Source organism: Phyllopteryx taeniolatus, chromosome 12 (assembly GCF_024500385.1).
Source record: "Phyllopteryx taeniolatus isolate TA_2022b chromosome 12, UOR_Ptae_1.2, whole genome shotgun sequence".
In the NCBI taxonomy this organism is placed as follows: Eukaryota; Metazoa; Chordata; class Actinopteri; order Syngnathiformes; family Syngnathidae; genus Phyllopteryx; species Phyllopteryx taeniolatus.
The window spans coordinates 9,618,414-9,630,611 of NC_084513.1; the positions used below are offsets into that span (position 1 = coordinate 9,618,414).

General features: G+C 39.8%; 1 protein-coding gene across 4 annotated transcripts in view; it reads right to left on the bottom strand.

Annotated features, from left to right (window-relative positions):
- Positions 1-10,507, bottom strand: part of dnah7 (dynein, axonemal, heavy chain 7) — a 95,315-nt gene extending 84,808 nt beyond the window's left edge. For all 4 annotated transcript variants that reach the window (XM_061791641.1, XM_061791640.1, XM_061791639.1 and 1 more), the window contains exons 1-10: positions 10,402-10,507; positions 9,324-9,414; positions 9,093-9,240; positions 8,737-8,797; positions 6,152-6,332; positions 4,617-4,689; positions 4,411-4,536; positions 4,218-4,337; positions 440-623; positions 177-356 (exon numbers count right to left, since the gene is read on the bottom strand). In XM_061791641.1, the coding sequence (XP_061647625.1) occupies positions 177-356; positions 440-623; positions 4,218-4,337; positions 4,411-4,536; positions 4,617-4,689; positions 6,152-6,332; positions 8,737-8,797; positions 9,093-9,240; positions 9,324-9,393 (1,143 nt within the window). In that variant the 5' untranslated portion in view covers positions 9,394-9,414; positions 10,402-10,507. The remainder of the gene's footprint in view (positions 1-176; positions 357-439; positions 624-4,217; positions 4,338-4,410; positions 4,537-4,616; positions 4,690-6,151; positions 6,333-8,736; positions 8,798-9,092; positions 9,241-9,323; positions 9,415-10,401) is intronic.
- Positions 10,508-12,198: the final 1,691 nt, after the last annotated feature.

The window sequence follows — 12,198 nt, forward strand, 5'->3', positions numbered from 1 at the left end:
ATTTTAGTGATAATGAAAAGTCATTCAGTAGCACCCCTTAGAAACTTGTATTTGTATTTTTCGGAATTTGTATTTTTATATTTGTATGACCCTTAGTGAAATATCCATGAGAATTTTTGTTGAATCAAGACTGTTGACACTGAAAAAAAATGAAGAGAAGAAACACAGTCACTTACCCATTCTGCATAGAGTTTGGTTTCCACGCGTGGCAACATTGTGACGGATCTGAGCATGAACTCGTATATATTAAGCAGAATGTCCTCAAAGGATTTGAGGTCTGGCTCCAATGTGATTTCCCGATCCTCCAGAATCAGAAACAGCACAAACCCCGAGTGCCCAAAGGCTGTCTCTGAGTCCTGATATAAGAGAGTCAATCAAGAACAACAGCAAGAGGGTGTCGTCTAACGGTTATAATAACAAAGAATGTTTTTGTCCTTACCGGACTGGGACAAATTAACCTGGTGTATTCACTCATGGAGTCTAAAACCAGGTTCTGCAGCTGGATGCCCATTAGTGTAGCGGCGCAGTTAAAGAAAGACTGCAGCTTTTCCATCTGGCTTTGAGTGGGCACCAGTTTACGCCGACTCCCGTGGTAGTAAATGTTGTGTATTTCGGGAAGCCATCTAGTCAGCAAATGACAGCTAGTACTACATCTGTAGTTAACCAACAAGTACATTATATATGTTGTATATAACATATGTAGACTGAAAAGTGCTAACGCTGAACTAAAATACTGTGGAACTTCATTCAAATGTCACAAATGTTGAATGTTAGACTAAGAAAAGCTGAATTCAAATGATAGAGGTTGATTTGCAAAATGTCTCCATTAATTTGGGAAATTAGCAATGGAAAATGTGGAATCCTGAAAATTTTGGGAATTTGGGGATTGTGGCTAGTGAGGATAAGCGGTATTTAGGATGGATGGACGGACGGATCAATGAATGGAATCATGAGAATGAATAAGTTACTGTAAACATTTTGAAGTGGAATGGTTTGAATCAGTCAAAAAAATGTGGACTGTGAAGGTAATTATGTCAAATATCTCTTAAACTGGGAAATTAATTTTTTGGGGGAATTATTGGCAATTTGGGGAATTTGATGAATAGCGACATACATGTCCTGAATTAGATATAATAACAGTTTGACGTTGTAATAGGTTTGAATAGACAGAGAAATGTGAAAGGAGTCAATATGTAAAATGTTCTAAGATAAAATGTGGAATATGAAAATTATAAAAAAAAAAAAAAAAAAAGGTGGATTATTGGAAAACGGGGAATTATTAGAATATAGTTACATTAATAGTTAAAATAATTAGTTATGCAATCATGAACAGTTCCCTCTCAATGGCAGTTTGGATTTGAGATCAGCACAGCTCTTGAGTAGAAAACAAAGACTAAGGGTTGCATCTCAGCTTGTTAAATTGATAATGAAATCGAGAAATGTCAACACGTTGAAAGCCAAGCAAGTTGAAGCACCACACACTCGAATATGTAGTGTATATGAATGCCATAAACGGAGTATGTGTAGTGGTTGGTAGTAAAAAGTGTGTGTCGCAATCGTGACAAAAGTTGATGCAGTTCATGGAGAGAATAGTAAAAAAGCCAATAACGTTCAATGCTGACCCCAATTCGGTGAGTCAGCATTTCCTAGTTGTATCGAAGTGAATACATTATTTTGCCATCCAAAGCCCTTTCTCTGTCTTGTTTTTGTTGTTTTATAGTTTAAGGTGTCACAAAAAGAAAAAAACATTAGCATCATCGACATGTTTCCTTTCACAAAAAGCTCAGTTTCTCAGATTTTTGGTCAGAACCCGTGTTTTTAGGGAAACCAACCCATCTTGTACTGCTGATTACAAAAGATCGAAAAAAGCTAGAAACAACTTTTTCTAGTGAAACAGGAGAATCTACTCTTTTGTTACATTCAGTGCTTATATTTTCACAGAACAATACTCTGAGGGTCTTGAAAAATCAGTCAAAATGCTCTAAAAACTGCTGGCAATATGGAGAACTCAGCTGATAATGAATTAGTTAATTTGGGAATTTCATTGTGAAAATGTGATGATTTTGGGAATGTGACAAATAGTTCCAGAAAAGTCCTGAATGAACTGAACATTTTAAGACTGAATGATTTGAAATCGGTCGAGAAATGTGGAAGGAGGAGGTACAGTGCCACCAGAAATTATTTACACCCCTTCAACTTTTCCACATTTTGCTGTTACAGACTTATTCTAAAGCTGATTTGAGTATAGTTTTCTTTCTTCTTCTTCAAAATCAACATAAAATATCCCATAATGACAAAGTAAAAACATATTTTTAAACATTTGCGTAAATATATAAAATATTTAAACATTCAAACATAATAGGTACATAAGTATTCACACCCTTTGCTATGACACTCAAACTTAAGATCATGTGCATCTGATTTTCACTGATCATCCTTCAGATGCTTCTACAACTTGAATGGAATCCACCTGTGGTAAATTAAGTTGATTGAACATCATTTGGAATGGCACACACCTGTCTAGATAACGTCTCATAGTTGGCAGTGCATATCAGAGCAGAAACCAAGTCATGAAGTCTAAGGAATTGTCTGCAGACCTCCGAGACCAGACTGTGTGAAGGCACAAATCTGGAGAAGCATGCAAAAGAATTTCAGCCGCACTGAAGGTTCCGAAATGGATTATTCGGAAATGGAACAAGTTTGGAACCACCAGGACCCTTCCTAGATCTGGCTGTCCCACCAAGCTGAATAACCAGGAAAGAAGGGCCTTGGTCAAAGAGGGGAACAAGAACCCTATGGTCACTGAGGCGGAGTTCCAGTGTTCCCTTGCGGAGATAGGAGAACCATCCAGAATGTCAACCATTGTTAACGCACTCCACCAATCAGTCCTTTATGGTAGAGTGGCCAGACGGAAGCCACTTCTCACTAACAGGCACATGGCAGCCCGCTTGGAGTTTGCCAAAAGGCACCTTAAGGATTCTCCGACCTGGAGAAACAAAATTCTCTGGTCTGATGAAACCAAAATAGAACTTGTTGTCCTGCATTGCAAGCGTCATATGTGGAGAAGAAGAACCACTGCTCATCACCTGGCTAACACCATCCCTACTGTGAAGCATGGTGGTGGCAGCATCATGTTCTGGGGCTGTTTTTCTGCTGCAGGAACTGCACAATTACTCCACATAAAGGGTAAGATGACAGCTGCCAAATATAGAGAAATTCTTCGAGAGAATTTGCTCCAGAGAGCTCTGGAACTCAGACTAGGGCGTCGATTCATATTCCAACACGATAAAGACTCAAAGCACACAGCCAAGATGACAAAGGAGTGGCTTCAGGAGCAGCCTGTGAATGTCCTTGAGTGGCCCAGCCAGAGCCTGGACTTGAATCCAATGGAAGACCTCTGGAAAGACCAAAAAAATGGCTGTCCACCGACGCTGCCCATCCAACCTGGCTTACCTTGGGAGGATCTTCAGAGAAGAATGGGAGAAAATGCCCCAAAACAGCCAAGCTCATACAGACATACACAAGAAGATTTGAGGCTGTGATTGCTGCCAAACGTGCTTCAACAAAATATTAAGCCAAGGGTGTGAAAAGTACTTATGTACCTATTATGCTTAAATGTTTACATTTTTAATAAATTTGCACAACTGTCTGAAAATATGTTTTTACTTTGTCATTATGGGATATTTTAAGTAGATTTTTTTTTCAAAGAGAACTATGCTCAAATCAGCTTTAGAATAAGTCTGTAACATAGCAAAATGTGAAAAAAGTGAAGGGGTGTGAATACTTTCCGGTGGCACTGTAAATATAGGGAAACCTTGGTTTACGCGCTTAATTCATTCTGAGACTGTCCACGAACCAAAACAATGTTTCCCATTGAAATGAATAGAAACTGAATTAATTTGCGCCAGCTCCAGGACTAAGTTATGTTTATCTTGTTTTTTTATCTCTATGAAGATGGGGGGGAAAAAACTTCATTTAATTCATTAAATACAGAATGTGACACTTGAAGTTGGAATGGTTTGAATTGGTCGAGAAATGTGGATGGAGTACGAAATATAGGTCGGTTCAGGGACTTAATTTGTTTCAAGACTCCGTTCGAATAAGTTTGTTTACTGAGGTTCCAGATTTCACAGCATTTCAGTTCAACAGCAGCCCTTCAGCAATCACACGCAATTTCTACACAAATTGCATTCTCTAGTTTTTATTGTCTTGCTCACTTGTTGAGAAGGGTTCCTCTGACGTTGCCAATCTGACCGTTGGCATTTTGCTGAAATGCCGACAACTCCATGGACTCGGTTCTGCTCCGGAGTTCGGCGGTATCGATCAGACGCAAATCTCTGTGAGAAGACTTCATTTTATGATGCAGGATTCTAATACAACTAATGAATGGCATATTTGGAGAATACATACCTGTAAGTAGTGTTCCACAGGTTGAGCACCTGCTGCATGGTGGTGTTGAAAGAGTGCAGCCAGTTGTTCATCCTCTTTTGCGAAAACAAAAAGGAATCTTTCCATGCTTTGGGCACCCGCATCAACCTGAGATTAACAAAGAATGGATTAAATTAGATTCATTTCAATCGACAACAATCTCAAAATGGAAGATAAGACAAATGTACTCAAGTCTGTGAAGAGGAAGATCTTTCACAGAGTCCTCGTCTGTTTCCACAGGATCACAGAAGGTGTATTTCACTGCAATAAGGGACTATGGATGAGATTACATGCACTGTGGTATAGAGTAGGGTTTCTTGAACTTTTTGGGTCCAGGGACTGGGTCCAAGAGAGAAATGTTTCCAGGGACCCCCTCATGATCCTAACACCAATTCAACATAACTATCATCTGTACCCCTAAATGCCACAGGAATTAAAATGTTGCCTATTTTACAGGGGGGGAAGTCGTAGTGATTAAATAAATACTGATGTCATGAGATTAACAGTATTTTTTCAAGAAAAAAAAGGATAAAGGATGTATTGTCTCCGGATAAAAATACCACAGAACGAAATTAGATATATATTTTTTTTTTCCCCATGATGAAGTCATAGTAAAATAATATGAAAGTCAAAATTTAGCAGGGAAAGAGAGTCATACTTTATTTTCATGATATTGCACTTTTTATTTTGGAAAAAGAAACCTTCAATTTACTTTAAAAGAAAATAGGACTATATTCTCAAAAAAAATACACCTTTTGTTCTAAAAAAGTTTTTTTTTTTTTAAACTATTTCTTTAATATTGGGCCCTGTGATTGGCTGGGGACCAGTTCAAGGTGTACCATGCCTCTTTCCCGAAGCTAGCTGGGATAGAAAATGGATGGACTTAAATAATGGCCTTTTGTTTAAAAAAAATAAATAAATAAATAAAAATAAATTAAAAAAATAACACTTTATTGTTCTCAGGCCCCAGTTTGAGAACCACTCGTACAGGGCACACAAACATCCATCCATTCATTTTCTGTACCGCTTATCTTCACTAGGGTCGCGGGCGTGCTGGAGCCTATCCCAGCTGATTTTGGGTGAGAGGCGGGGTACACCTTGAACTGGTCACCAGCCAATCGTAGGGCACATATAAACAAACAACCATTCGCACTCACATCCACACCTACGGGCAATTTAGAGTCTTCAATTAACCTACCATGCATGTTTTGGGATGTGGGAGGAAACCGGAGTGCCCGGAGAAAACCCACCCAGGCACGGGGAGAACATGCAAATTCCACACAGGCGGGGTCCTCAGAACTGTTAGGCAGTTGTGCCGCCAGGACACAAACACCCTGGTAAAATGCCAGATTTTTGTGATTAAAAAAAGAACAAAGCCTGTGTTTTTAAGGGCTCTATTGGAATCGCTGTTTAGTCTTATTCCAGAATTTGTCTGTTGGGGGGGCTACACACGTGAAAACTCACCAACTAACCCATGCATGAAAAGTACTGTATAAATAAAGTTTTGTTTGACTGACTGACAGACTGGCTGACTGACTGATTGATTGATCGATCGATCTATTGATTGAAACTTGGGAAAAAATGAGCCCCCGACGCGAGTTTCACCCATCGAAATTGGGTGGAAACATCTATCGTAAGAGGACGCACAAAAGTGTCAAGCAACCAAAATCAAAATTGAACAGGAAGAGGATAAGAAAGACCATAAGAGGGAGAGAGTAATTACAGATTGAAGTCTTGATGCTGAGCAAGTAGTCCTCCTTGACTTCATCGAGCAGCACGTTTAGTGTTTCGTTCTGGCTCTTCAGGTGACCTGGCACCTTCCCCATGATATTCTTCACCCACGAGTCTTGCAGAGGAGTGAGATGCTCCAGGTTGATGCCATTTTGAATGTAATGGTAATATTTCTGTGGCAGAACATTAGAAATAACCTGTTGTTAGGATAATACGAGCAGTATTTAAGTATGTTCATTGTGCACACTTTGGCTTGCTTGCTGGACTTACACTGCATGATTAAGTTCACAGATAAGATTTGTTTTTGTTTTTTGCTCTGTAGTGGAACAATTTAGATATGCATTATGGTAGAGTAAAAAGAAAAAAAACCAATGAAATAGGACAGCCTCAGATCGGAACCGGGCCTCTGAGAAATGTGGATAAAAATCTGATACGTAACAGATATGACTTCCAAACTTTGGACATTTTCTGTCTTTTACGCACTCTTTCCTTCTGTGTTGCGTTTTTTGATACGGCTGCAGTAACAGCTTACAGTGGGGCAAAAAAAAGTATTTAGTCAGCCACCAATTGTGCAAGTTCTCCCACTTAAAAAGATGAGAGAGGCCTGTAATTTTCATCATAGGTATCCCTCCCCTATGAGAGACAAAATGAGACAAAAATCCAGAAAATCATATTGTCTGATTTTTAAAGAATTTATTAGCAAATTATGGTGGAAAAATAAGTATTTGGTCACCTACAACCAAGCAAGATTTCTGGCTCTCACAGTCCTGTAACTTCTTCTTTAAGAGGCTCCTCTGTCCTCCACTGGTTACCTGTATTAATGGCACCTGTTTGAACTCATTATCAGTATAAAAGATAACTGTCCACAACCTAAAACAGTCACACTCCAAACTCCACTATGGCCAAGACCAAACAGCTGTCAAATGACACCAGAAAAAAAATTGTAGACCTGCACCAGGCTGGGAAGACTGAATCTGCAATAGGTAAGCTGCTTCGTGTGAAGAAATCAACTGTGGGAGCAATTATTAGAAAATGGAAGACATACAAGACCACTGATAATCTCCCTTGATCGGGGGCTCCACGCAAGATCTCACCCCGTGGGTTCAAAATGATCACGAGAATGGTGATCAAAAATCACAGAACCACACGGGGGGACCTAGTGAATGACCTGCAGAGAGCTGGAACCAATGTAGAAAAGGCTACCATCAGTAACACTACGCCGTCAGGGACTCAAATCCTGCAGTGCCAGACGTGTCCCCCTGTTTAAGTCAGTACATATTCAGATCTGTCTGAAGTTTGCTAGAGAGCATTTGGATGATCCAGAAAAGGATTGGGAGAATGTCATATGGTCAGATGAAACCAAAATATAACTTTTTGGTAAAAACTCAACTTGTCGTGTTTGCAGAAGGAACGCTGAGTTGCATCCAAAGAACACCATACCTACTGTGAAGCATGGGAGTGGAAACATCATGCTTAGGAGCTGTTTTTCTGCAAAGGGATGACTGATCCGTGTAAAGGAAAGAAGTGAATGGGGCCATGTATCGTGAGATTTTGAGCGAAAACCTCCTTTCAACTGGAAGGGCATTGAAGATGAAACGTGGCTGGGTCTTTCAGCATGACAATGATCCCAAACACACCGCCCGGGCAATGAAGGAGTGGCTTTGTAAGAAGTATTTCAAGGTCCTGGAGTGGCCTAGCCAGTCTCCAGATCTCAACCCCATAGAAAATCTTTGGAGGTTGTTGAAAGTATGTGTTGCCCAGCGACAGCCCCAAAACATCACCGCTCAAGAGGAGATCTGCATGGACGAATGGGCCAAAATATCAGCAACAGTGTGTGGGCAACAGGGCACACATAAACAAACAGCCATTCACATTCACACCTAGGGGCAATTTAGAGACTTCAATTAACCTACCATGCATGTTTTTGGGATGTGGGAGGAAACCGGAGTGCCCGGAGAAAACCCACGCAGGGACAGGGAGAACATACAAACTCCACACAGGCGGGCCCGGGGATTGAACCCTGCTCCTCAGAACTGTGAGGCTGATGCTCTAACCAGTCGCCCACCGTGCCGCCCTGTGAAACCATGTAAATGTTTAATCGTCTAATTATATTATCACATATATCCAACGATGGATGACTAGTTTTGAAATCAGAAGTTTGTTCAACTATTGATCGAGTTACTGCAAAAAGGGGTTTCGTACAAATAAAATGCTTGAAATATCTCTTTATTTCTTACATATGACAAATTGAAATTTTGGTAGAGATTCCAGTAAGAATCATGGATGTTGACACAAATAATTTGCTTTCACGGGCCACAAAAAATTATGTGGTGGGACAAATCTGGCCCCCGGGCCTGGAGTTTGACACCAGGGATCAAACCCAATTGTCAATGTGAGCTTAACGTCGTCAAAATGATCAAAACTGCAGTGCATATACAGCCTAAACGGATCGAGTGTGGTGTGTGTGTGTGTGTGTGTGTGTGTCTCTGTGTGTGTCTCTGTGTGTGTCTCTGTGTGTGTGTGTGTGTGTGTGTGTGTGTGAGAGAGAGAGAGAGAGACTGCGTGCGTGAGTGCCACCTTTTCAAAATCACTATTTGAAGGGTCGTCATCCTCTTCAGCCTGCTGCTGTTGCTCCTGGCTAAAAATAAATACAATTATAAATGTAAATTTTAAAGAATGCAACCAAAGTGTACCTGCACACATGTCAAAGACTCTCCGTAACTTTCACTGACAACCCAGGCTAAGATTCCCTCCTCCCCAACACGCACATCACAGTTTCTCAGTTCAACATAGTTCCTTGACACCAATGTACTACTTTCCTATTAAACAGGGCTTTGGCGGAATCCTCTGACATCTGACTGTACTTACGTTTGACAGAAATGACATAATAATAAATAAATCATATAAGCAGTAAGAAATACGCCACAACTTACAATATATATTTAACCAGACTTTTCCGTAGGCTCCGGCGTTTTTTAATCGGGAGCATGCGGTCGTTGTTTGAGGGTCTTTTCGTGAGATTCGGACATCTTCCCATACTTGGTACGACGTCCGCTTCTCCACTCATGACTTCGACAGACACTACCCAAAAAAAATGTAATAAATAAATAATTAATCACAGTCACATCAGAGCTAACCCTAAATCTTGTGAACTTTGAACTAACTTTCTCCATCTGTTCCAATAGAGCTCGACTTGAGCTGCAGCCATGGTGAAAACGAAGGTCTCGATTCCATCCACAGCTCCTTTTGGTGGACCTTTGGAAAGTGAAAATAACATCTTATGCGCTAGGAAGGCCATGTTGTTAAAGATGTACAGAGACCAGCCTCAAAAATTCTAGGAGATATTGTTTTACGGACTGATGAGACAAAAGTGAGAAAGGGGTATTCCAAACGTACTACATCGTCTGTGTGAACATCACTTTACCTGGACTTGAACATCATGATGGCAGCAGCAAAAAATGAACTCGAAAGTCTACAGAAACATTATGTCTGCCATTTCGAAGGCAGATGTGATCTAAAATCATTTGACCACAAACAACGTATCTTTGTAAATGCTCTTCAACAGCCCCCACTGTCATCATTATTTCAATATACGTATTTTTTTTATTTACATTTTTTTGGTGACATTTTTGTTCGGTGATGTGATATTTTTCTGATAGAAAATGTGTGCCTTTGCGCAATAAAGATTTAGAAACAAAGTAGTTGTAGATGATGAGACGAATCTGTTTGTCTTAAGAGGACAATGAATTAGCCTAGCCAGCAAATAAAACGACACAACCCAGTTACTATGGTAGCCAAAAAATCTCAACACCGCTTAAATACTTACCAGTCTGAAGACAACACATCCACGTTGCAAAACAAAAGTGTTACGTGCAGATATTATGCTGGGTTATCTCCGCAGCCAACTATACGAGGAGCACCTGAATGCGCCACAGGTAGCAACAAGCCAAATCTGGTCCCCCACAGACACGCGAAAGTCAACAAACTATTAATATGTGGACACGTTTACAATGGCTATATATGTAAAAGAAACACAAAAACATGCGGTGACGTTCGTAAAAGACACAATGTCAAAAGCCACGCTTCAAAAGCTGGAAAACAGGAGGGCATTGAGTACGCGTTGCGTTCAAATTAATCACTTATATGACGCTATATTAAGGCCATCTCGTAGTCAAATAAAACACAAATTGCTAATTTTCAAATAAATGAATGAAGGAAGGAAACACAAGTTAGTTCACTCACACATCCGTGACGAGAATGGCGGAAATGCCGAAAAGTTGTATTCTTATCTTGAGACTCCGTTGCTAATGGTTGCTATGGTTGCTGAACATGCACGACACGCGTCCACACACGCAAAAAAACACAGACACACACAGAAGCACACACAGAGACCCACAAATACACGTAGCCACAAACGAACAGTTGCAAAAAGACACACACAAACACACGAATACACGTACACACATCAGACATGCAAACACAGACACAAAAGACGGATGCACATAGGAATACATACACAAAAATGCACACACACGCACAAGATGCACACAGACAGACACACACGTGGAGAGACACACAAATTCATACACGTAAACAATGAGGCAATTAAGGTACTGGGATGCCCTGGCATGTGTGGGCAAGGAGAGCCACAGTCACCAATGCACTTCCAGCCGTTAACTGAACACGACAGTCAAACACACAAACACAAAATGAGAACACTCGCAAGGGGCTGCTCTAGGCCACAACTCACGACCCAACGCTCACACTGGGGAAAAAAAAAAAAAAAAAAAAACAGCCAACCCGACTCAAGCTCCTGATGTGACCTACTAGGACATGCCCCTTAAAGGCACACATGCTACACACAAATACTACGGTGCATACTGTAATTACACTTTGTAAAAAAATAAATAAATAAATAAAATAATAATAATATATTTTTTATTTGAGTCAATTATATAGTCCACTATATAAAAATCCCTTTGATTTTGATGGTTCCAAATGTAGCGACTCCGTTCGGAATCATTCATCATTCCCTACTAACTAATCACTATACAGGGATTTTTAGTGGATGCTATTATCAACTACATACAGTGAATCCCGGCATATTCACAGTTCGGCATAATGCTAGTTTATACTATCGATGAGTCTCGTGAAAGTGGTTTGTTTGTGTTGAATATATAAACTCCTGAATACAGTTGTTTATGTAACGTGGGTTCATAATTTTGTACACGCTGGATCAGTGATTTTTAAAGTGTGGGGCTCCCTGTAGTGGTAAGTGAAACAATCACTGAATTAAATGTTCAAAATGTGCATGACGTTACAGGGGTTTAAACTTGTATTTAATCCGGTACAGTACATTTGTTAAGTACAGTTCAGTTGTATTTAACTTTTAAGGACACTCAATCGCATTAAATCTTTTATAACTGTAACATTTACGTAGGTACAGGTTTTAGCTACCTTTTGTGCAGTGCATTTGTAATTAAATCAAGATATATATTTTTTTTATGCTCCTATATTTAAGCACACTGGTAATGTTGAAACTGCATGATGTAGAGTGGCTTACAATAATATTAAATGTACTTTATAGAATAAAACCTCAGTCTACTATACTACTGTATTTTAATGTTGGTCATGATGGTAGTACTGGGAGTGCTAAGTATTTTTTGGGGTGGTACTTTCCTTTAAAAAAAATGGAAAACTAGGTGCATGGTGCTGAGGCTTTGTGATCATCTCTGTTTAAAGTGCTTTCCCGCCATGTTGCGGCAGCGCTTCACTTTTCCCATGTTTTATGTGACAGCCTGGTTCCAAAATGAAATAAATACATTCATTTTCTCAAAAGTCTTGACACAACACCCCATAATGACAATTTTTTTTCCAGTTTATTAAAAAAAAAATAATAATAAAATAAAAACTCCAAGAAATCACATGTACGTAAGTATTCACTGCCTTTGCTCAATACATCGTTAATGCACTTTTGGCACACACACGAACACGCACGCACAAAATAGATCCTTTTAGGCTGGATTTATACTGCCAGTC